Source organism: Stenella coeruleoalba (assembly GCF_951394435.1).
Source record: "Stenella coeruleoalba genome assembly, chromosome: 1".
Lineage (NCBI taxonomy): Eukaryota > Metazoa > Chordata > Mammalia > Artiodactyla > Delphinidae > Stenella > Stenella coeruleoalba.
This window is the reverse complement of record NC_137169.1, coordinates 79,681,116-79,702,855: the sequence shown is the minus strand read 5'-3', so window position 1 is coordinate 79,702,855 and position 21,740 is coordinate 79,681,116. Positions and strand designations below refer to the sequence as shown.

The window sequence follows — 21,740 nt, the reverse complement described above, 5'->3', positions numbered from 1 at the left end:
TTCCCCCCACCCCATCCTTAACCCTTGGCACCTACCTTTCTACCTGTTTTTTCTGTTATCTTGACTATGTTAGATAATTCATACAAGTGGAATCATACAATATTTGTTATTTTGTAATTGGCTCATTTCACTTAGCATAATGTCCTCAAGTTCATCCATGACGTAGCATGTAACAGGATTTTCTTCGTTTTTAAAGACTACATAATATTCCATTGTATGTATATACTGCATTTCCTTTATCCATTTATCTGTTGATAAACATTCAGTTTGTTTCCACCTCTTGAATAATGTTACAAGGAATATGGATGTGTAAATATCTCTTTGAGATCCTACTTTGGAATATTTTGGTGTATACCCAGAACTGAGATTACTGGATCATATGCTAATTCTGTTTTTAATTTTTTGAGGAACTGCCATACTATTTTCTGTAATTGTTACACCATTTTACATTCCCACCTACATTGCACAAGAGTTCCAATTTTCTGTATCCTTTCCAAAGCTTATTATTTTCTTTTCTTTCGGTAGTGGCCATTCTATTGAGGTGTGAAATGATATCTCATTGTGGTTTTTTTTTTTTTTTTTTTTGCGGTACGCAGGCCTCTCCCTGTTGTGGCCTCTCCCGTTGCGGAGCACAGGCTCCGGACGCGCAGGCTCAGCGGCCATGGCTCACGGGCCCAGCCGCTCCACGGCATGTGGGATCTTCCCAGAACCGGGGCACGAACCCATGTCCCCTGCATTGGCAGGCAGACTCTCAACCACTGCGCCACCAGGGAAGCCCCTCTCATTGTGGTTTTGATTTGTATTTTTCTTGAACATCTCTTCATATACTCTTTGAACATTTGTATATGTTTTTTTGATATTTGTCTATTCAGATCTTTTGCCCATTTTTTAATCAGGTTGTTTTGGGTTTTTTTGTTGTTGTTGAGTTGTAAATGTTACTTACATATTTTATCAGATATATGATTTGTAAAAATTTTCTCCCATTCTGTAGATTACCTGTTCACTCTATCTATTGATTCCTTTGAAGAAGAGGCGTTTTTAAGTTTGTGGTAGTCCACTTTGTCTGTTTTTGCTTTTGTTGTCTCTGCTTTTGGTGTCATATCCCAAACTCAATCTCATGAAGCTTTTTGCCTTTTTTTCAAAGTTTTAGCTCTCATGTTTATGTCTTTGATCTATTTTGAGTTAATTTTTTAATGTTGTATTAGGTAGAGATCCAACTTCATTCTTTTGCATGTTTTGATCCAGTTTTCCCAGCACTGTTTATTTCCCAGCACTATTATAAATGGGATTGTTTCATAATTTTGTTTTTCATATTGTTCATTGTTAATATGTAGAAGCACAACTAATATTTGTGTATTGGTTTTGTATCCTGCAGTTTTGCTGAAACCATTTATTAGTTTTAACATTTTTTAAAGAAGTTTTAACATTTTTAAAAGAATTTTTAACATTTTTTAAAGAATCTTTAGGACTTTCTATGTATAAGAGCATGTCATCAGCAAACAGGTAATTTTACTTCTACTTTTCCAATTTGTGTGCCTTTTATTTTGTCTTCTTGTCTAATTGCTCTGGTTTGTACTTCCAGTATTGTGTTGAGTAGAAGTAGCAAGTGTGGGCATCTTTACTTTCTCTTTGCTCTTAGAGAGAAAACTTTCAGTCTTTCACTGTAGGGTATGATGTTAACTGTGGGCTTTTCTCATGTGGCTTTTGCTATGTTGAAGTGGTTTCCTTCTATTTCTAGTTTATTGCATGTTCCTATCATAAAATGGTATTTTTGTCAAATGCTTTTTCTGCATCAATTGAGGTGGTCACGTGGTTTCTATCCTTCCTTCTGTTAATATGATGTATTGCATCAATTGATTTTTATTTGTTGAACCATCCTTGCATTCCAGGAATAAATCCAGTTTGGTCATGGTGAGTATCATTCTTTTGATGTGCTAATGAATTCAGTTTGCTGGTATTTTGTTGAGGATATTTGCTGATATTCATCAGGGATATTTGTCTGTAGTTTTCTTTTCTTGTTGTGTCTTTGGCTTTGGTATCAGGGTAATGCTGACCTCATTACCCTGAATGAGAATGAGTTTGTGCATGTTCTTTTATCTTCAGTTCTTTAGAAGAGTTTGAGGAGAATTCTTCTTTAAATGTTTGGTAGAATTATCCAGTGGAGTCATCTGGTTCTTCTTTTTTTCATTGAGAGGGTTTTGATTACTGCTTCAATCTCCTTACCTAGTTTCAGGTCCGATCAGATATTTTAGTGCTTCCTGATTCAGTCATCATGGTCATGTGTTTCTAGGAATTTATCTGTTTCTTCTAGGTTGTCCAATTTGTTGGCAGCTAATTGTTCATAGTAATGTTTTATAATCCTTTTGGCATTTGTTGTAATGTCCCCTCTTTCATTTGTAATTTTATTTGAATCTTCTCTCTTATTTTCTTAGTCTAGCTAAGAATTTGGCAATTTTGTTGATCTTTTAAAAAACAAACTCTTGGTTTTGTTGATTTTTCCCCCCTATTTCTGTTCTTTATTTTATCTCTGCGTTATTCTTTATTATTTCCTTCCTTTTGCTAACTTTTGGTTTAGCTTGTTCTTATTTAAGTATAAAGTTAAGTTGATGATTTAAGATCTTCCTTTTTTAACGTAAGCATATAAACTTCCCTCTTAGTACTGCTGTCACTGAATCCCATTAGTTTTGACATGTTGTGTTTTCATATTTATTTGTCTCCCAATATTGTCTAAATTCTCTTGAGATTTCTTCTTTGACCCATTGGTTGTTTAAGAGTTAGTTGTTTAGTTCTTGTATTTGTGGATCTTCCTGTTTTCCTTTTGCTTTTGAGTTCTAGTTTCATTTCATTGCGGTGAGAGAAGATAGTTTGCATGATTTCAGTCTTAAATTTGGTTAAGACTTGTTTTTGTGGCCTACCTTATACATATTTTTGATGTGTTATGTTTACTTCAGGGTTTAATTCTGAAGACTTTTCTAATTTGTCAGTGTTTAATTTTCTAAAATATGTTCATGCCTTTTCAATATACTTAAAATACTTGAAAAATGAAGACATTACTTTTTATTTATTTTTTAAAATAAATTTATTTGTTTATTTATTTATTTTTGGCTGCGTTGGGTCTTTGTTGCTGTGCACAGGCTTTCTGTAGTTGCAGCGAGCAGGGGCTACTCTTCATTGCAGTGCACGGACTTCTCACTGCAGTGGCTTCTCTTGTTGCGGAGCACGGGCTCTAGGTGTTTGGGCTTCAGTAGTTGTGGCACATGGGCTTAGTTACTCTGCAGCATGTGGGATCTTCCCAGACAAGGGCTCGAACCTGCATCCCCTGCACTGGCAGGCGGATTCTTAACCACTGTACCACCAGGGAAGTACCAATATTACTTTTTAGAAATTTTAGATTTATAGAAAATTTGAAAAGAATAATACAAAGACTTCCCACACTGTCCTTCTTCCCCCATGCACACTTTGTTTTCTCTATTATTAACAACTTACTTTAGTCTGGTACAATTGTTACAGTTAATAAACCAATATTGTTACATTGTTATTAACTAAAGAACATAGTTTATTCAGATTTCCTTAGTTTTTACCTGATGTTCTTTTTCTCTTCCAGGATCCCATCTAGGATACTGCATTACATTTAGTTGTCATTTCTCTTTAGGCTCTTTAAGGTTTTGTTTTTGATGACTTGACAGTTTTGAGGAGTATTAGTTAGGCATATCGTAGGATTTTCCTCTACTGGAATTTGTCTGATGTTTTTCTCATGATTAGACTGGGATTATGGGTTTTGGGGAAGATATATTTGACATTTTAGTTTTCAGTTTTCTCTTAAAATGTACCTTTTGAGGTAAAACCAGTTATATCAGTTACTTTAAGTGTTTTCTCTTTTCTGTATCCCCCTTCCAGTATTCACCTAAAGAATATCCTAATTATATTACACTTTTAAGGTATGGATTGAAAAGGAACTTTCTATCAAACTTCCTTATAAAATCCACCTTTTAAAAAAATATAGTGTTTAAAATGGCCTGGTTTGTCTCTTTGGGGAACAGATACAATTAAAAGTGGGTTTTTCCCCCCAGACTTTGAAATATAACTGTGAGCAGAACAAGATAAAAAAATTAAACAACGAAAGTCAAAGTTAGTTATTGTGTGTAGTATTTGTGTATACTCTTGTTTTATTTATTGTGATAAATGTACATATAATGAAATTTAACATTTTAAACATTTTAAAGTGTATAGCTCAGTGGCATTATGTACATTCACTTTGTTGTGCAAACATGTACCTCCTTTTGTATTAGTCGGCTAGGGCTGCTATAATAAAAAAACACAGACGAGGTGGCTTAAACAACAGAAATTTAATGTCGCACAGGTCTGGAGGCTAGAAGTCCAAGATTCGAGAGTTAGGTTTGGTTTCCACTGATTCCTGTCTCCTTGCAGATGGCTGTTTTCTCACGGCCTTTCCTCTGAGCCTGCATCCCTGGTGTCTCTGTCTCTTCTTATAAGGACACCAGTCATATTGGATTAGGGCCCTACCCTTATGACCCTATTTAACCTTAATTACCTCCTTACAGGCCCTATCTCCAAATACAGTTACATTGGGAGTTAGAGCTTCAACATGGGAATTTTATGGGGACACAGTTCAGTCCATAGCATCTTTTATGTAGTGCTTCTAATTTATCTCCCAGAAAACCTGCCATCATCATTAATATATTAGTTTCCTAGGCTGCTCTCACAAATTATCAAAAACTAGGTTGCTTAAAATAATAGAAACTTAATTCTATCACAGTTCTGGAAGCCAGAAGTCTGAAGTCTATCACTGGGCAGAAATCAAGGTGTCAGCAGTGATGATCTCTCTCCAGACTCTATAGGAGAATCTGTTCCTTGCCTTGTCTCAATTCTGGTAGCTGCTGGCATTCCTGGCTTTGGCTGCAGTCTTTAAGGCCAGTGTTTTCAAATCTCTTTCTGCTCTGTCTTTACCTTCGCTGTGTATAGTCAGGTGTCTCCATGTCCCCTTCTTTATAAGGATACATGTGATTGTATTTAGGGCCCATCCAGATGATCCAGGATAATCTCTCCATCTCAAAATCTTTCACTTAATCACATCTGTAAAGACACTTTTTTTTCTTTTGCCATATAAAGTAAAATTTACAGGTTCGAGGGAGTAGGATGTGGATATCTTTTGTAGGACCATTTTTTAGCCTATCATACTGAGCAACTCATAGTAGACTTCTGATGTTCCCACTTTGATTTATAGTTTGTAATAGGTCTCAGTATCTAGTTCTGGGTGGGTAAAGGCTGGTGGCAGTGGGTGGCAGAATATTCTCATCTCTTCTAGACATTATGCAAAAAATTCTAGGCCTGTGTTCTCAGTGGGTGGTCCCAGAAGTGTCAGCATCAGCATCACTTTAGGAACTTAGAAATACAAATGATCAGGCTTCAGTCTTAGACCTGCCAAATCAGGAACTCTGAAGGTAGGGCCTAGCCATCTCTGCATAACAAGCCCTCTGGGTCATTCCAATGCACCCTGAAGTTTGAGAAATACTTTTCTAGATTATTGACATTATCAGTATTAAAACCATATTCCCTATCCTCTCCAAAGTTTTTCTGCTTAATGCTAATACTAAAATTAGTCTAGGATTTATTGTCCACAAACTTTGTTTTCTGTAGAGATACAAACATTTTGTACCAATTCTTGGTACTGATAATCAGTGAAATTAATTCATTTACTCAATAAAAGTTTGCCCTGGGCTAACTTTTGTCAGTTGTATTTTACTTAGATGTAGTCATTTTATAAAGTAATGTTACTGGGATCCAGAAGTGATATGAATTTTTTCTCTAGTCCTTGAAAATGTGGATAAACTCATTAGCCTGAATTTTACTTTATCTTCTGTATCCCTGTGTACATTTGGGGATACAATACAAAATTTGTAATCTTTCATTCTGCCTACATTGTTAGGCTTTTATTATGTGCTATCCAGTGAAAGTGCTGAAGTGAGATAAATGAATTCTTTTCCTCAGTGTGTCCACATTGTAGCTCAGAAAACACACAGGTAAACAGAATTGATATAGAGCTATCACTAGTTGCTATCACAATTGAGAAACACAGCTTTACATAGTTGAAGAAGTTAAAGAAGGATCTGCCAGGGTGACTGAGCTAAATATCGAAAAACTAGTAGAAAGGTGTTAGCAAGGTTAAGGAGAGATAGAAAGTAGGTATAGTTCACCATGTGAAAAGGCAGGAAAGCTGAGAGAGCATATGGGCTCTTCTGGGAGTTGAAGGGGTTTAGTATAGTAGAAACGTGGAATGAAGGGGAGAGTAAAGATTGGGGATAAATAGATGAAGCTTAGGTCATTGATGAGTACTGTTGAAGGCCTTGAGGCATAGATGTGATGTCTTCAGGGTAGCCATTGCAAAATGATTACTTACGTAGTTTGGGGAAGGATGAATTTGAGAGGATAGTGAGTCTAGAAATAGAACAGTTACAGTAATCTAGGTGAGAATAGTAGTAGATATGGTGGTGCCATTTTTTGAGAATAAAAATTCAGAAGAGTAACAACCTGGTTTTAGGAATGGGGGAAAGGTGATGTGTAGAGTTCCGGGTAAGATATATTGAGTTTCATCATTTGTGAAGTGTGATAAAATTAGGGGTGGGTAGATTTTTGACAAGTAAATTTTCAGTGGAGTGTTGGGGTGGAGGTCACCTTATACTAGATTGAAGGCTAAATTGAGGAAGCAGGAGAGTATCAATATACACTATTCTCTAGAATAATCTTTCCTGGCATTTAGTAAGTATTTAATCAGTGTTAGCCATTATTATGGCTATTAACATACAATTTTATGCCATCTCATGTTTTTTTTTTTTTCTTCAACTTTTTGGTGTATTTTTTGGTATGTATGTAATAATATTAGATAAACATTGATATAGATAGAAGTGTGTGTTTTATTAACAAGTAATAATTTTAATTATGCTATTGCCATACTATTAATATTAATGAAAACAAGAGAACTAAAAAGTTTGTTTCTCATTTGAATAGATGATTGTTCCTCAAAAAATGGTACTTAGCAATAGTTTCCTGAAGATTACTGTAATAACTCAATTTATAGTTTTTAATTTAAAAGAATAGTGTATCATAGATGTATTTATTCATACCCGAAGGAAAAAAACTAAATGATTGCCTTTACATGTATTCTTTCAGGTTTGATTTAATTTCGAATGAGATTGTTCTTGCAACGAGATGTTAATAAGACAAAATCAAGGTAAGTAGAAGACAACTTTGTTAAATATTACATATCAAAGTAGGAATAATACAAAAAATTTATGTTTAAAAAGTGTGCCTCCAAATCCAAAATCAATGAGTTTTTAAATTAAATTTTGAAATACAAAGAACCAACTTTTTGATGCACTTGGTCCAGTTGATTTGATGGAAATGAAAATACAGCTGTCAAATTGTGAAACTAAAGTATGCAGTTTCCAGTGACTATTAAACATGTTCAGAAATCAAGTTGATGTTTGGTTTAGCCACTCGGAAACCAGTTCAGTAAGAGATTTGCTAGGTTACTTCAGTGTTCCCTTCTTAGTGGGTTATAGTACTTGAGTAGTCTTTGCTTTTGTAAGTTTTACTTTCTTATTTCCATTAACAAAGAAAGCACTTCTACAGTTTGCCAAATTATGACTTCTTTATGTTAATATAATGTTCAGAGTTATAAATGATTGTTTTAATATTTTTTGTATCTCTACTGAATGACTTTTCTAATTTAGCATTCTGATTTATTTTCATTTTTTAAGACTGTTGACTTCAGAAAATTGAATTGTGATCATATACTTTTGGTCTGATATGTGAAAGATTGCTTTTTTAATAATATACGTTTTTGAAATGTTAAAAAGGTGCATTTACTATCTGTTGGTAAGTGAACATGGCTTCAGGATATAAACAGATTAAAAAAGAATACTTTGATTACATTGCAGTTAAGTTGGGTCTTTCTAAATCTAACTAGATGTTTCAGCTGTCAAGAACTTGCTGATCTCAATGGTTAAAAAAAAAAAAGCCTAGGATGAGAAGTGCTGTAGTTGAATAATGTGCAGTTAAATAGTGTATTCTCAATTAGTGGTTTAGGCATAATTTGAAGGAAAGTTTCCATTTTATTGGTATTATGTAGTAATAATAGTAGTGGTAGTGTGGAGAATACTTATTGTATTAAGTGCTTCTCACGCCTTATTAATCTTTATGGTACCTCCTATAAGGCAGGTACTGCTGTCTAGAAAATTTTTTTTTTGGTTAATAGTGAGCTATTTCTTTTTCTTTAGAAACTTTATTTTCACAGCATTTATTATAAGGAACACTTGCCTGTATATCTTTCTGAAGGGGAGAAGAAGCTAGATTTTTGTACTTAAAGTCTTCTAGTGATTTTTGTTTGCTAGTTGAGTATGGTGTCTATTAGAAGGTTTGTTCTGATGTCTTACAAGTTAGATATTGCTCATGGGGTGACACTGGTTTAACTTATTCTGATTTTATTCCAGCACAATTATATATCACTTTTCTTTTTTGGTTAAGGTATAATTTACATTTTTATTAAGTTATGTATGGTAAAATGTACAAAATTTAAAGTATAGAGCTGAATGAGTTTTTATGTATATGTTCACATGTATAACCACCAATGTAATTTAAGATGTAGAACACTGTCATTGTCCCAGAAAGTTCCTCGTGCCCTTTCCTTTCCAATCCAATAGCCTTTCCCCCAAGGTAAGCATCTTTCTGAATTCTGTCAGCATAGCTTAGTTTTACCTGTTCTTGAACTTTATGTACATAGAGTTATATAATATGTACTCTTTTGTATCTGGCTTTTTTCATTCAACATAATGTTTCTGAGTTTCCTCCATGTTGTTATGAGTACCAGTAGTTTATTATTTTTTATTGCTGAGTAATATTCCATTGTATGAACATAATTTTGTTTATTGTATTCTCCATGACTCTGACCTCACTTGCCAACTTTCTACACTGCTTTCCTTCATCTAGTTGTCTCCTTCATTGTCCCCCATCACCTGCACAATAAAATGTAAACTCATAACATGGTATATAATGATCTCACTGCAGCTATTCCAGAATGCCTAGAATTATCTGAATAAACCAAATATGATGTTCATAGTGTTAGTTTTAGTTCTGTGTATATGTTGTCACTCTTTCCTACCCCCTTGCCTCCCCAGCTGCTAATATATTTTCTCCTGGTTGTCAGCTAATCTCCTGAAAAAGTCCATCTCAAGCATCATCTTGTCCTTTGAGCCAGACTTGGCCATACTGCAGTAGTCTGTTTTCCTTACTAGACTGTGAGCTCTTTGAAGGTAGATACCATCCATGTCTTATTTATCTTAGTAGCACAGTGCCAGAGTACTGTGTATACTTAATGATTTGTTAAACATAGAACAGCCAACAGAATTCTCTCTCTAACACTAGGGGTTCAGAGTACTGGCTGGAATGGGATGAGAGCATTGGCACTTCAGTTGCTGTTGGACTATAGGAAGGAGCCAATGAAGGCAATCCAAAAGTAACATTATAGGCATTTTGGAAAGGGAAATAAAATATCCTCCTAGTCTTCTTTCAGTCCAGTTGGAATAAAATGGCTAATAATGTTCTTAGTCCAGACCTTAAGGAAGATTGAGTGTCGTTGATTTTGATTACTCTTTCCAAATAAAGGCATTAATCCATGCTATGGAAATTGGAGTATTTGCTACTAGAAGTATTCTCTTTGTGAGTTCCTACTAGTTATTTCTTTCATTTAAAGATTTTAAAAGATGTGTTAGACTAATACAAGTAGAAGATTAAGAAGACTGGTCACATCTTTAAGAAGTGAAGAAAACTTTTCCTCATTTTCCTGGGGGTAAAAAACTGTTGGAGTGGAGGAAAAAATTGAATCATAGTCTGGAATCGTAACATTTTTGATTCCTATAGCTTAGGAAGCTTGCTGTTTGCTGAGAAGTATTTTTAAAGATTATGTTTTATCATTATAGATCTGTAATTTATATAAACAATATGCTTTCTTAAGAAATGAAACCTTAAAAAAATTTTAAAGCATTTTGTGCTAGTTTTCTTCTTTGAGGTTTGGAATTGGGCTAGTTGGGTTGGCTATCGTAGTCACCTGGGTGGTTTTTATGCCTGAAGCTTTATTGCCTTCTAGCAAGTCCAAAGCAAGGAGAGATTCTTCCCTACTGGGATCAATTTGTTGCTTTCCCTCTCTGCAGCTTCTACCATAAAGCTTGAACACAGAGTTGGGCACTGACCCCATCTCATGCTGTTCCTTCTGTCTCCCTGCAAGGACTTTTCTTAGACACAGATTCTTATCAAATGTAGAACCTTGGTTATTTCTTTTATCTCATCCTGGATGTAAAGTGTGTTTAGTTCTCTTGTTGATAAAATTTGAGTATTGAGAGAAGTTTACCCTTGAGATTGCTTGACTTATGTGTCTCTAAGAGATTTTAGATTAGTTTTTCTTCTCAGAGGCTGACAGGTATACCTCGGTTTCAGACACTTCCTCTTCATTTTGTACTTCAATATTTAACACAGTCAGATGCTGCTAAGCTTTTTTATTTTTCAGAATTCCTGAATCCAGGGATTTAAAGTTCTTTATGAATGTCTTATATTAGTTTAATTTCATTAATTTCCAAATTAACCTTTCCGTGCTTCCATTCTTTAGTAGTACTGTAGATGTGCTTCCCTTTGTTGTACTGTGAAAAAGAAAACGTTTTAATTAATGAAATTGTTTGTTTCTAATTCTAGATAAGATTGCACAATGTACATTCAGCCTTTTCCAAATATATTGCCAAGTAACATTTAGTATTTTCAAAGCTTTATCTTTTTATATAAAAGCCACATATGCTTATATGTATAAGCAGACAGTACAGAAATATTTAAAATAAGAAGTAAAACTCTCCTCTCGCTCAGCCCTGTACTCCCCATAAGTTGTCCAAAATGGCTGGTATGTATTCTGCCTTGTTTTGTCACTGTTTTCCAATATGTCTTGGACATTTTTTTCGTATATGCATTACATGTAATATAACTGTTTCCTTCTTAATAAACACTTGGGTAAATCTCAGGGGTTTTTTTTGCTGCTAGAGCAGTGCTGCAGTAAATATTCTTAACTATATCATTGTGATTGTGTGAGAATGTCTATAGGATAACTTGTAGCAATGGATTACTGGGTCAATGGATGTGTACACTTTAATTTCTGATATATATACTGCAAATGAGATTGTACCACTTAATATTCTATTAGCAGTTTTTGAGAATATTTGTTTTCCCAGACCCTGCTAAATATTAACCAGTGTTTTAATCTTTGCTAGTCTGATCATTGAAAAGTGGTATTTATTTGACTGTGCATTTCTTTGTGAGATTCTCAAAGGCTTGAAATATCACCTTCATCATAGCTTAATCCATTGAGAACATATAATTTGCAAACGATTTTTTTTATTGTTAAATCCATCAATTAACATACCTTCATGTTTTATGTACTGCCTTCAGTTACTTAATATTGAATAACCAGATTGTTTGTCTTCTTTGTTCCCTTCATAAAGCTATTTATTTAGGATAACTATTTTCTTATGATGAATTTCTTTATAGTTTGCTACAAACTAATGTTATCATAGTCTGTAGAAAGAAAATAAAAGCCATTACTAAGTATTAGGTAAATTAAGTCTAGATTAATAGCATGCTGCCAAAATCTGTTGTCTGTTGGAACTCAAGCATTTGAAAACTTTCCTTGTTTGTCATCATTTTTTTGCTGCCTTCAGCAGTAAAAAAAAAAATGTGGCAAACGTCATTCAAATATGTAAACAGTAAACCATAAAACTGTCCTGTCAGACCAAACAATTTTGGAATTGCTGTAGTTTAGTCTTCTATAGTAGGTCTAAACTGTAAATAAAGGTGCTAAATAAAACAAGGCATTCAGTAAGCCTTTATTGAAACCTAACGTTCTAGGCACTATGCTATATGTTAAGTATGCACTGGTAATTAGAATCTCAGTTCTGTATAATTAATTATGTCATGAACAGAATACTGACTGGTATGTATAGGGGAGTATAGTGGGACTAAGGAGGGAATTTTGAAGGAAGATAATGAGAAAGGCTTTATAGAAGAGGTGATATTTGAATTGTACCCTGAAGGAAAGAATAGAATTTTGATTGTAGGATGACCTTGGGAAAATATGGACAGAGAGGGTATAAACTGAAGCTCTTATTTTAGTTTCCAGAAATTATTTTGTAAAACAGTTTCATTTAACTGGATGTCCATATTGTCAGAGTTACTGATATTTTCTTAAGTGTACTCAAGTTTACAATTTACTACAGCCTAGGAATTCATTGCTTGAACTACTTCCTTGTTTGGATTTTTCAAACTTTTTTTTACCAAGTCTGATTTTGAACCCACCAAGAAATAAATTATACTGTAAAAGGCTCCATACTGATCATTAATTTAAATATTATAATATTACTTTTAAGGGTATGAGGTTCATAATAAGAAAAGAAAAACAACTGGCTTGAGGTCAGGTAGGTAGTTGCAAAGATGGAATTAGAACCTGTCTTCTGACCTCTGATCTACTGTTCTTTTGAGATGACCATTAAAGCAGACATTTGAAACCTTTTAGAGTCTTCTAGCTAGGCTGAGGACTGTGGACCTGTCACGCGATGGTAAATATCTGTTTAATGTTTTGTTGATTCATTCAGTGTTTTATGCACTGGTTGCTATAGTTAAATTGGTTTTGGCTCATACTTGATACTAGTTACTAGTCTGAGGAGGAAAGATGACTAAATATGCAATTACAATCAAATGTGATTAATGTTGTGATAGTCTGTGTCCTGGATTACAAAGACCATGTCTGTTTTATTTATTGATATATAAGCACTTAGGACAGTATGTTTATTAAATGATAAAGATTTATTGAATGACTAAATGGAAATATGGAAAGGCCTCCCAGAAGAAGTGACACTTAAACTAAAACTTGGAGGAACTTTTGGTGATTTGTCAAGATAAAAAGTTGGGGAAAGACTGTTGTTAGTAGAGGAAGTGGCACGTGGAAAGGATGAGAGGTAAGAGAAAGGGAAGATTGGTGGAACTGAAAGAAATATGGTATATCTTGAGTGTAGTGTTCTACGTGCAGTAAGGCTGAGAGGAGTGGCTAGTGTCAAGAGATAAGACAGAGTAAGGCTTGAGCTCTTTTATTGAGGGTCTTATAAGTCACTTTAAGGAAGTTGGATTAACAGAGTAATGAGACGCCATTCAAGGAGTTTAAGTGTGAGGACGTGATGTGATCAGATCAGGGTTTTAGAAATGTGGAGAATTAAAATGGAGAACAAATTAGTGGAGAAGCTAGATTGGAATCAGGTTGACCCATTTGTAGGGGGAGGCTGCTGGCCTGACTTTAGAGTGGTTGTACTGGAAAAGCTGTAGTTGGATTTGAGAGAGATTTAGACAAGAAAATAGATCAGCTTTGGTGATGAAGTGTAAAGGAATTGGTGGTAGGAGAGTAAGGAAGGAGTTGAGGATGATATCCATGTTTCTGGCCTGGCAGTCGTGCGATATTCACAGATAGGAACGGTGGAGAAGAAACAGGTTTATAGAGAACAAGAGCTAAATTTTAGCTATATTGAGCTTGAAGTAGCTCAAGACATCTGAGTGGAAATGTCAGGTGGCAGTTAGATGCAGGAGACCTGTAACTTAAAGAGATCTGAGAGTCATGAGCATTAAATCTTCATAATATCTCACAAATTTATTTTTTGTTTTGTCTCTCTCTGCAAGATATTACAAAGCATCTTTATATATGAGCTATTCAGTTGACCTAAAGATTGTTGAAAATGAGTTGCTCCGTATAAATTTATGAGCTGCTGTTTTTATTAGATTCTAGTCTCTGCTTACTCTTAATTAAACAAGATTTAATACCATTAATGAACAATTAATCATACTATTGATGGCAGTAGTCTTACCAAAGATACTTGAATAGCCTAAGGATATATTAAATGTGTTAAATCTTGGATTTCCATTAATAGTGTCTAATACATATTAGCTAAATATGAACTCTGATATTTGATAATTTAGATATTTTCCTGCCTGTGTAACAAAGTTTAGGTTAAAATGGTCATGAAGTCTTTTTTTTTTTTGAATATTTATTTATTTATTTTCTTTCTTTTGGCTGCGTGTGGTCTTAGTTGTGGCACGCAGCAGCTTTGTTGAGGCATGCGGGATCTGTCATTGCAGCGCACATGGGCTCTTTGTTGTGGCGCGCTGGCTTCTCTCTAGTTGTGGTATGTAGGTTTTCTCTCTCTAGTTGTGGTGTGCGGGCTCCAGAGTGCGTGGGCTCTGTAGTTTGTGGCACGCAGGCTCTCTCATTGAGGCATGCGAGCTCAGTAGTTGTGGTGTGGCGGGCTTAGTTGCCCCGCGGCATGTGGGATCTTAGTTCCCCCACCAGGGATCAAACCCGTGTTCCCTGCATTGGTAGGCAGATTCTTTACCAGTGGACCACTAGGGAAGGTCCTGGTCATGAAGTCTTTAGGTTAATTGTGATTCAGCAAATCATTAGGAAAAAAGGTATATGTGACAGTAGGACTTCGCCTACTTTGTTCACCATTGTATAGCACCATCTAGAGCTGTTCTTGGCACAGAGAAACTCAATAAGCATTTCTTGAATAATCAGTCAATGTTTACATATAACGTTTAATATCTAATCAAATTTTATTTTTAGTCAAATGACAGGCGTGGCAGACAAGTTAGTTCTTCCAACTTAAAAGATTATTCTTTTACTTGAGTAATATTTCCCCCCTTAAATTACCCTGTAACCATTCATATTTATACTGCCTTCCTTCCATTCCAACAAACATATTTCACTTTCTAATCAGAAATTTTTTTTTTACTAAATTTATTTATTTTATTTATTTATTTTTGGCTGTGTTGGGTCTTCGTTGCCGTGCACGGGCTTTCTCTAGTTGTGGCGAGCAGGGGCCACTCTTCGTTGCAGTACGCGGACTTCTCACTGCGGTGGCTTCTCTTGTTGTGGAGCACGGGCTCTAGGCGCTTAGGCTTCAGTAGTTGTGACGCCCAGGCTCAGTAGTTGTGGCTTGCGGGTTCTAGAGTGCAGGCTCAGTTACTGTGGCATACGGGCTTTAGTTGCTCCACGGCATGTGGGATTTTCCCGGACCAGGGCTTGAACCCATGTCCCTTCCATTGGCAGGTGGATTCTTAACCACTGTGCCACCAGGGAAGCCCTAATCAGAAATATTTTTAATGACATTATTGAAACATGTCTTCTACTAAAATCACAATCAGTTTGGATACTTTCATTTGTGTATTCTAACATTACCATATTTAAACTGAATTAGTCACCTTTACTCTCAAAACCTGTTCTTGCTAGCGCCCCATTCTCTTGTCATTGAGACCAAAATCCCTCTGAATATTTACACTGCTTACTTTCTGTCTTAAAGATTCGGTCAGTTACTAGGTCTTTTTGCTTTTACCTTGTCAGTGTAATGTGTATCTTTCCTTTCCATTCCCATTGCTGTTTTGTTTATCCTCTCTATTGTATTCATCTGAGAATGCTATGTCTTTGCTCACTTCATTTTATTTCTGTAAGATCATTTGATTCAGTTTTTAGGAAGTTACCCTAATTACATTATTTGCTCAAAAAAAAAAAAACCATTTAACAACTCCTTAAGGATAAATGTTAATTTTTATTCATTTATCTTTTTTGGCGGTACGCGGGCCCCTAACTGCTGTGGCCTCTCGTGTTGTGGAGCACAGGCTCCAGATGCGCAGGCTTAGCGGCCATGGCTCACGGCCCCAGCCGCTCTGCGGCATGTGGGATCTTCCTGGACCGGGGCACAAACCCACGTCCCCTGCATCGGCAGGCGGACTCTCAACCACTGCACCACCAGGGAAGCCCCAAATTTTAATTTTTAGATCTTACATTCAAGAGCTTTCAAATTCATGTTCCAGTCAATTTTAATGTTTCATCTCCTACTATTTTTTTAAATAAACATTTTGCTGTAGCCTAATTGATTATCATTGTTCTTGGAAAATCCTGACACTTTCACAGTTACTCATATCACCACTCTCATCCTCAGTTCATCTGTACCCTTGAAATTTAACTCATCCAAGAAAGTTCAACTTAAATCTTGGCTCTGTCTTGAGGACAAAGTCCCTAGGAAGTTACTTTCTCTGTGTATCTGTGATGATTGTAAACTGAATAACCTATTGATTCAATGAGTTAAAAGCATGACAAGATAATAAATAAGATACTAAATAATAACATCTCCTACAGTACCCTTGGCAGATGATAGGCTCTTATATTTTTTAACTGACTGATTAAAACTTAAACTATGATAACCTTAGATTTATTTCATAAACAAAAGTTTATAGAGTGTTTACTGTCTCCACAGTTGACAAACAAGCAGATTTTTAAAATCTGATTGATTAAAACCAAAACCATGATAAGCCCAGATTTCTTTTATTTAACATTATATAGTGCTTACTATATACCAGGCATTGTTATAAGTACTTTATAAAATATCAACTCAATCCTCAGTTTTCAGGTAAAGAAACTGGGATACAATGAGTTAATTGACTTAGCAGTGGAAGGGCTGAGAATTGAATCAGGTAGTCTAGCTTCAGAGTTTGTGCTCTTAAAGGCTTTTTATACTGCCTCTCATAAGAGCTGTGGAATAATTTTGCTATGAAGAAAAGAAACCATGCGTAAAAAGGTGTAATCAAATATGTAGTCTTATCTCATTTAGACTCTCACTTATTTCTCCTTCACCCTCAGGAGAAGGTATTATTTTGGAGCAATAATACAGTATTGTTGCCCAACTACTCTCATTGGTAATTTTATTTTATTTTTTTCATTGATAATTTTAAAAACGTTAATGTTGATACACTTTCACACTTAGAAAAGTTACTAGATAGTATAAAGTGCTCCTCTGTACTCATATCCAGATTCACCAGTTAACATTTTGCGACATTTGCTTTATTTGTGTTTTCTTTATCTGTATCTATACACGTATTTATTTGTTGTCATTTTTCTCCTGAACTATTTGAGACGAATTTGCAGACATCATGTCCACTTATCTGTGAATACTTCGGTATCTATTTCCTAAAAATAAGGACTCTTGTCAGGAAATGTACCATTGGTGCAGTATTATTGTCCTATCTAATCCATAGCTCATGTTAAAACTTTACCAGTTGTTTCAGTAATGTCCTTTATATCATCTTTTATTTCTCTTTAATGATCTTGGCATTTTTGAAGAGGGCAATTTAATTTTGATGTAACTGTAGTTTCACATGTAGTTAAAAGAAATAATACAGAGATCCCTGTACCCTTTACCTAATGGTAACATCTTGCAAAAACCGCAATACAATATCATACCCAGGATACTGACTTTGATATAGTCAAGTTATGGAACACTGCCCTCACAAGAACCCCGAGGGATGCCTTTTTATAGCCAACTTGCTTCCCTTCCCCTGGTCCCCTAATCCCTTGTAACTAGTAATCTGTTTGCCATTTTTATAATTTTGTCATCCCAAGAATGTTGTACAAATGGAATCATACAGTATATAATCTTTTGGTATTGGCCTTTTTCAATCGGCACAATTCCCTCAAGATTCATACAAGCTACTGTGTACATCGATTCGTTCATTCCTTTTTATTCTGAGTAGTATTCCACAGTGTCAGTGTACCACAGTTTATTCACCTATTGAAGGACGTCTGGGTCGATTCCAGTTTGGGGATATTATGAATAAAGCTAATATGAACATTTGTGTATAGGTTTGTATGTAAACATCAGTTTTCATTTCTGTAGAATAAATGCCCAAGAGTGCAATTGCTAGGTTGCATGCTAGTTGCATGTTTAGTTTTATCAGAAATGGCCAAATTGTTTTCCAGCAGTGTATAAATGATCCAGTTTCTCCACATCTTTGCCAACATTAGGTGGTAGATGTCACTTTTTTTTTTTTTAGCCATTTTGAAAGGTGCATAGTGATATCTCAGTGTGCTTTTTTTTAAATTTATTTTTTAATTTATTTTATTTATTTTTACGGTACGCGGGCCTCTCACTGTTGTGGCCTCTCCCGTTGCGGAGCACAGGCTCCGGACGCTCAGGCTCAGCGGCCATGGCTCCCGGGCCCAGCCACTCTGCGGCATGTGGGATCTTTCTGGACTGGGGCACGAACCTGTGTCCCCTGCATCAGCAGGAGGACTCTCAACCACTGCGCCACCAGGGAAGCCCTCAGTGTGCTTTTAATTTGCATTTCCCTAATGGCTAATGATGCTCAACATCTTTTCCTGTGCTCATTTGCATTTTTATATTCTCTTAGGCAAAATATCCGTTCATGTCTTTCACCCATTTTCTTATTGGGTTTTTTTGTTTTTTTTATATTGAGTCTTGAGAGTTATATACTCTACCCACTAGTCCTTTGTCAGATACGGGGCTTGTAAATGCTTTCTCCTGTTCTGTGGCTTGTGTTATCTTCTTAACACGGTCCTTTGCAGAGTAGAAGTTTTAAATTTTGAGAGGCCCATCAATTTTTTCTTTTTGAATTGTGCATTTGGTGTCAAGTCTAAGAACTCTTTACCCTAGATTCCGAAGATGTTTTTTGTTTTGTTTTGTTTTCTAAAAGTTTTATAGACTTGCATTTTACATCCAAGTTCATAGTGATCCATTCTAAATTAATTTTTTACAAGTTGTAAGACTTAATTCGAGGTTTTTCTTTTCTTTGCCTATGAGCATCTAATTGCTCTAGGACCATTTTGTTGCAAAGGCTACCTTTCCTCTGTTGACCTGTTTTTGGATCTTTGTCGAAAATCAGTTGGGCATACTGGTGTGGATCTATTTCTGGGTTCTCAGTTCTGTTCCTTTGATCTATATGTCTATCCAATAGCATGCTGTTTTGACTACTGTAGCTGTATAGTAGGCCTTAATTTAGGGTAGAATGATTCATCCCACTTTATTCTTACAGATTGTTTTAGCTATTCTAAGGCCTGTATCTTTTCATATAAAGTTTAAAATAAGCTTACATGTATCTACCAAAATCTTTCCTGGGATTTGATAGGATTTGCATTAAACCTATAGATTGATTTGGGAAGAATGAAATTGAAATCTTTACTATATTGAGTCTTCAATCTATCTTCCATTTATTTAGGTTGATTTTTCTCATCAGCACTTGTAATTTCAACATACAGATATTTTACATGTTTTGTTAAGTTTGTACCTGAGTGTTTCATTTTATTTGGATTGATTGTTAGTGATGTTGTGATTTTAATTTCAGATTCTGTATGTTCATTGTTAGTATATAGAAATGCAATTGCTTTTTTTCCTTTGAGGGAAAATTCACCTAAAATACATTAATTTTAAAGTATAAAATTCAGTGACCTTTTAGTGAATTTGCAATATTGTGCAACCATGACCTCTAACTAGTTCCAAGATACTTCGACACTCCCAAGGAGGAGATCCTGTACCCATTAAGCAGTCACTATTCATTCCTCCCTCCTCCCAGCCCCTGGCAACCATGAATCTGCTTTCTATCTCTGTGATTTTCCCTATTCTATATATTTCATGTAAATAAGATCATACAGTATGTAACCTTTTGTGTCATGTTTATTTCACATAATGTTTTTTAGGCTCATCCACTTTGTAGCAGATGAGTACTTTATTCCTGTTTATGCCTGAGAAACATTCTATTGTATGACTATGCTAATTTCTTTATCCATTTGTCTGGTCTGTGGATGGGCATTTGGGTTGCTTACACTTTTAGGCTATTGTAAATAGTGCTGCTGTGCACATTTGTTTACCTTTGTTTGAATATCTGTTTTTAATTCTTTTCTATATATACGTAGAAGTGGAATTAATGGGTCATGTGATAATTCTGTGTTTTAACTTCTTGAGGAACCGCCACACTTTTCCATGGTGATGACACCATTTTATATTCCCACGAGGAATGTACAAAGATTCCTATTACTCTGTATCCTTGCTAACACTTATTATTTTTCAATTTTTGGGTTATAGGCATCCTAGTGGGTATGAAGTGGTGTCTTATGGTGGTTTTGGTTTGCATTTCTTAAATGACTAATGAGGTTGATCATCTTTTCATGTGCTTCTTGACCGTTTATAGATTGTCTTTGGAGAAATGTCTATTTAAGTCCTTTGCCCATTTAAAAAATTGGATTGTTCATCTTTTTGTTGTTGAGTTGTAGGGATTCTTTTTATATTCTGGAGACTAGACCCTTATCAGAAAAATAATTTGCAAATATTTTCTCCCACTCTGTAGAGTGTCTTCATTTCTTAATGTGCTTTGATGCACAAAAGTTTTCAATTTTGATGAAGTCCAATTTATTGTTTTGTTTTTTGTTGCTTTTGTCATATCTAGGAATCCATTGTGAAATCCAAGGTCACGAAGACTTATTCCTATGCTTTCTTCTAAGAGTTTTATAATTTTAGCTCTTATATTTAGGTCTTTGATCTATTTTGAATTAATTTTTGCATATGGTATGAGGTAGGAGTCCAACTTTATTCCTTTGGATGTGGATATCCAGTTATTCCAGCATCATTTGTTGAAGAGACAAGACTTTTCCCATTCAGTGGTCTTAGTGCCCTTATTGAAAATCAGTTGGCTATTGATGAATGGATTTATTTCTGTACTTTCAATTCTATTCCATTGGTATATCCTTATGTCAGTACCACATTTATTACTGTAGCTATGTAGTAAGATTTGATTTCGGAGATTGAGTCCTCTTTGTTCTTCTTTTTTAAGATTGTTGTACTGGCTATTTGGGATCCCTTGCAAATTCATATGAACTTTAGGATCAGCATTTCTTTTTTTTTCTTTTTTTTTTTTTTTTTTGCAGTATGCGGGCCTCTCATTGTTGTGGCCTCTCCCGTTGCGGAGCACAGGCTGCGGACGCGCAAGCTCAGCGGCCATGGCTCACAGACCCAGCCGCTCCGCGGCATGTGGGATCTTCTCGGACCGGGGCACGAACCGTGTCCCCCGCATCGGCAGGCAGACTCTCAACCACTGCGCCACCAGGGAAGCCCCAGGATCAGCATTTCTATTTCTGACAAAAACACTGTTGGAATATTGATGAATCTGTAGATGGCTTTTAGGTGGTAGTATTGCCATCTTAACAATATAAAGTCTTCCAGACCATGAACACAGGATACAGGATGTGTTTTCATTTATTTACGTCTTCTTTAATTTCCTTTAACTATGTTTTTTAGTTTTTTGTGTATTAATTTGCCTTTTTATTTAAATTTTTCTCAAGTATTTTATTCTTTTTGAAGCTATTGTAAATGGAATTTAAAAATTTCATTTTCAGATTTTTCATTGCAGCTGATTTTTCTATATTCATGTTGTATATTGCAGTTTTGTTTTTTTTTTTAACTGCAGTTTTTTCTGAACTTGTTTATTAGCTCTAAGAGGTTTTGTGTGTGTGTGTGTATTATTTAGGGTTTTCTTTATATAAGATCATGTAGGCTGCAAGTAGAGATAGTTTATTTCTTTCCGATCTGGATGCCTTTTATTCCTTTTTCTTTCATGTTTGCCCTAACTACAACCTGTTATACAATGTTGAATAGAAGTGGGAAGAACAGACTTCCTTGTCTTGTTCCTGATCTTAGTGGGAAAGTTTTCAGTCTTTCACTATAAAGTGTGATGTTGGCTGTGGGTTTTTCATAGATAGTCTTTATCAGGTTGAGGAACTTCCCTTATATTCATACTTTATTAAGTGT

The 21,740-nt window shown here is 35.3% G+C and overlaps 1 protein-coding gene across 7 annotated transcripts in view; it reads left to right on the top strand.

The window, feature by feature from the left end:
- Positions 1–21,740, top strand: part of ZNF644 (zinc finger protein 644) — a 115,761-nt gene that overhangs the window by 28,687 nt on the left and 65,334 nt on the right. For all 7 annotated transcript variants that reach the window (XM_079924687.1, XM_079924691.1, XM_079924690.1 and 4 more), the window contains one exon: positions 7,189–7,249. In XM_079924687.1, the coding sequence (XP_079780813.1) occupies positions 7,206–7,249 (44 nt within the window). In that variant the 5' untranslated portion in view covers positions 7,189–7,205. The remainder of the gene's footprint in view (positions 1–7,188; positions 7,250–21,740) is intronic.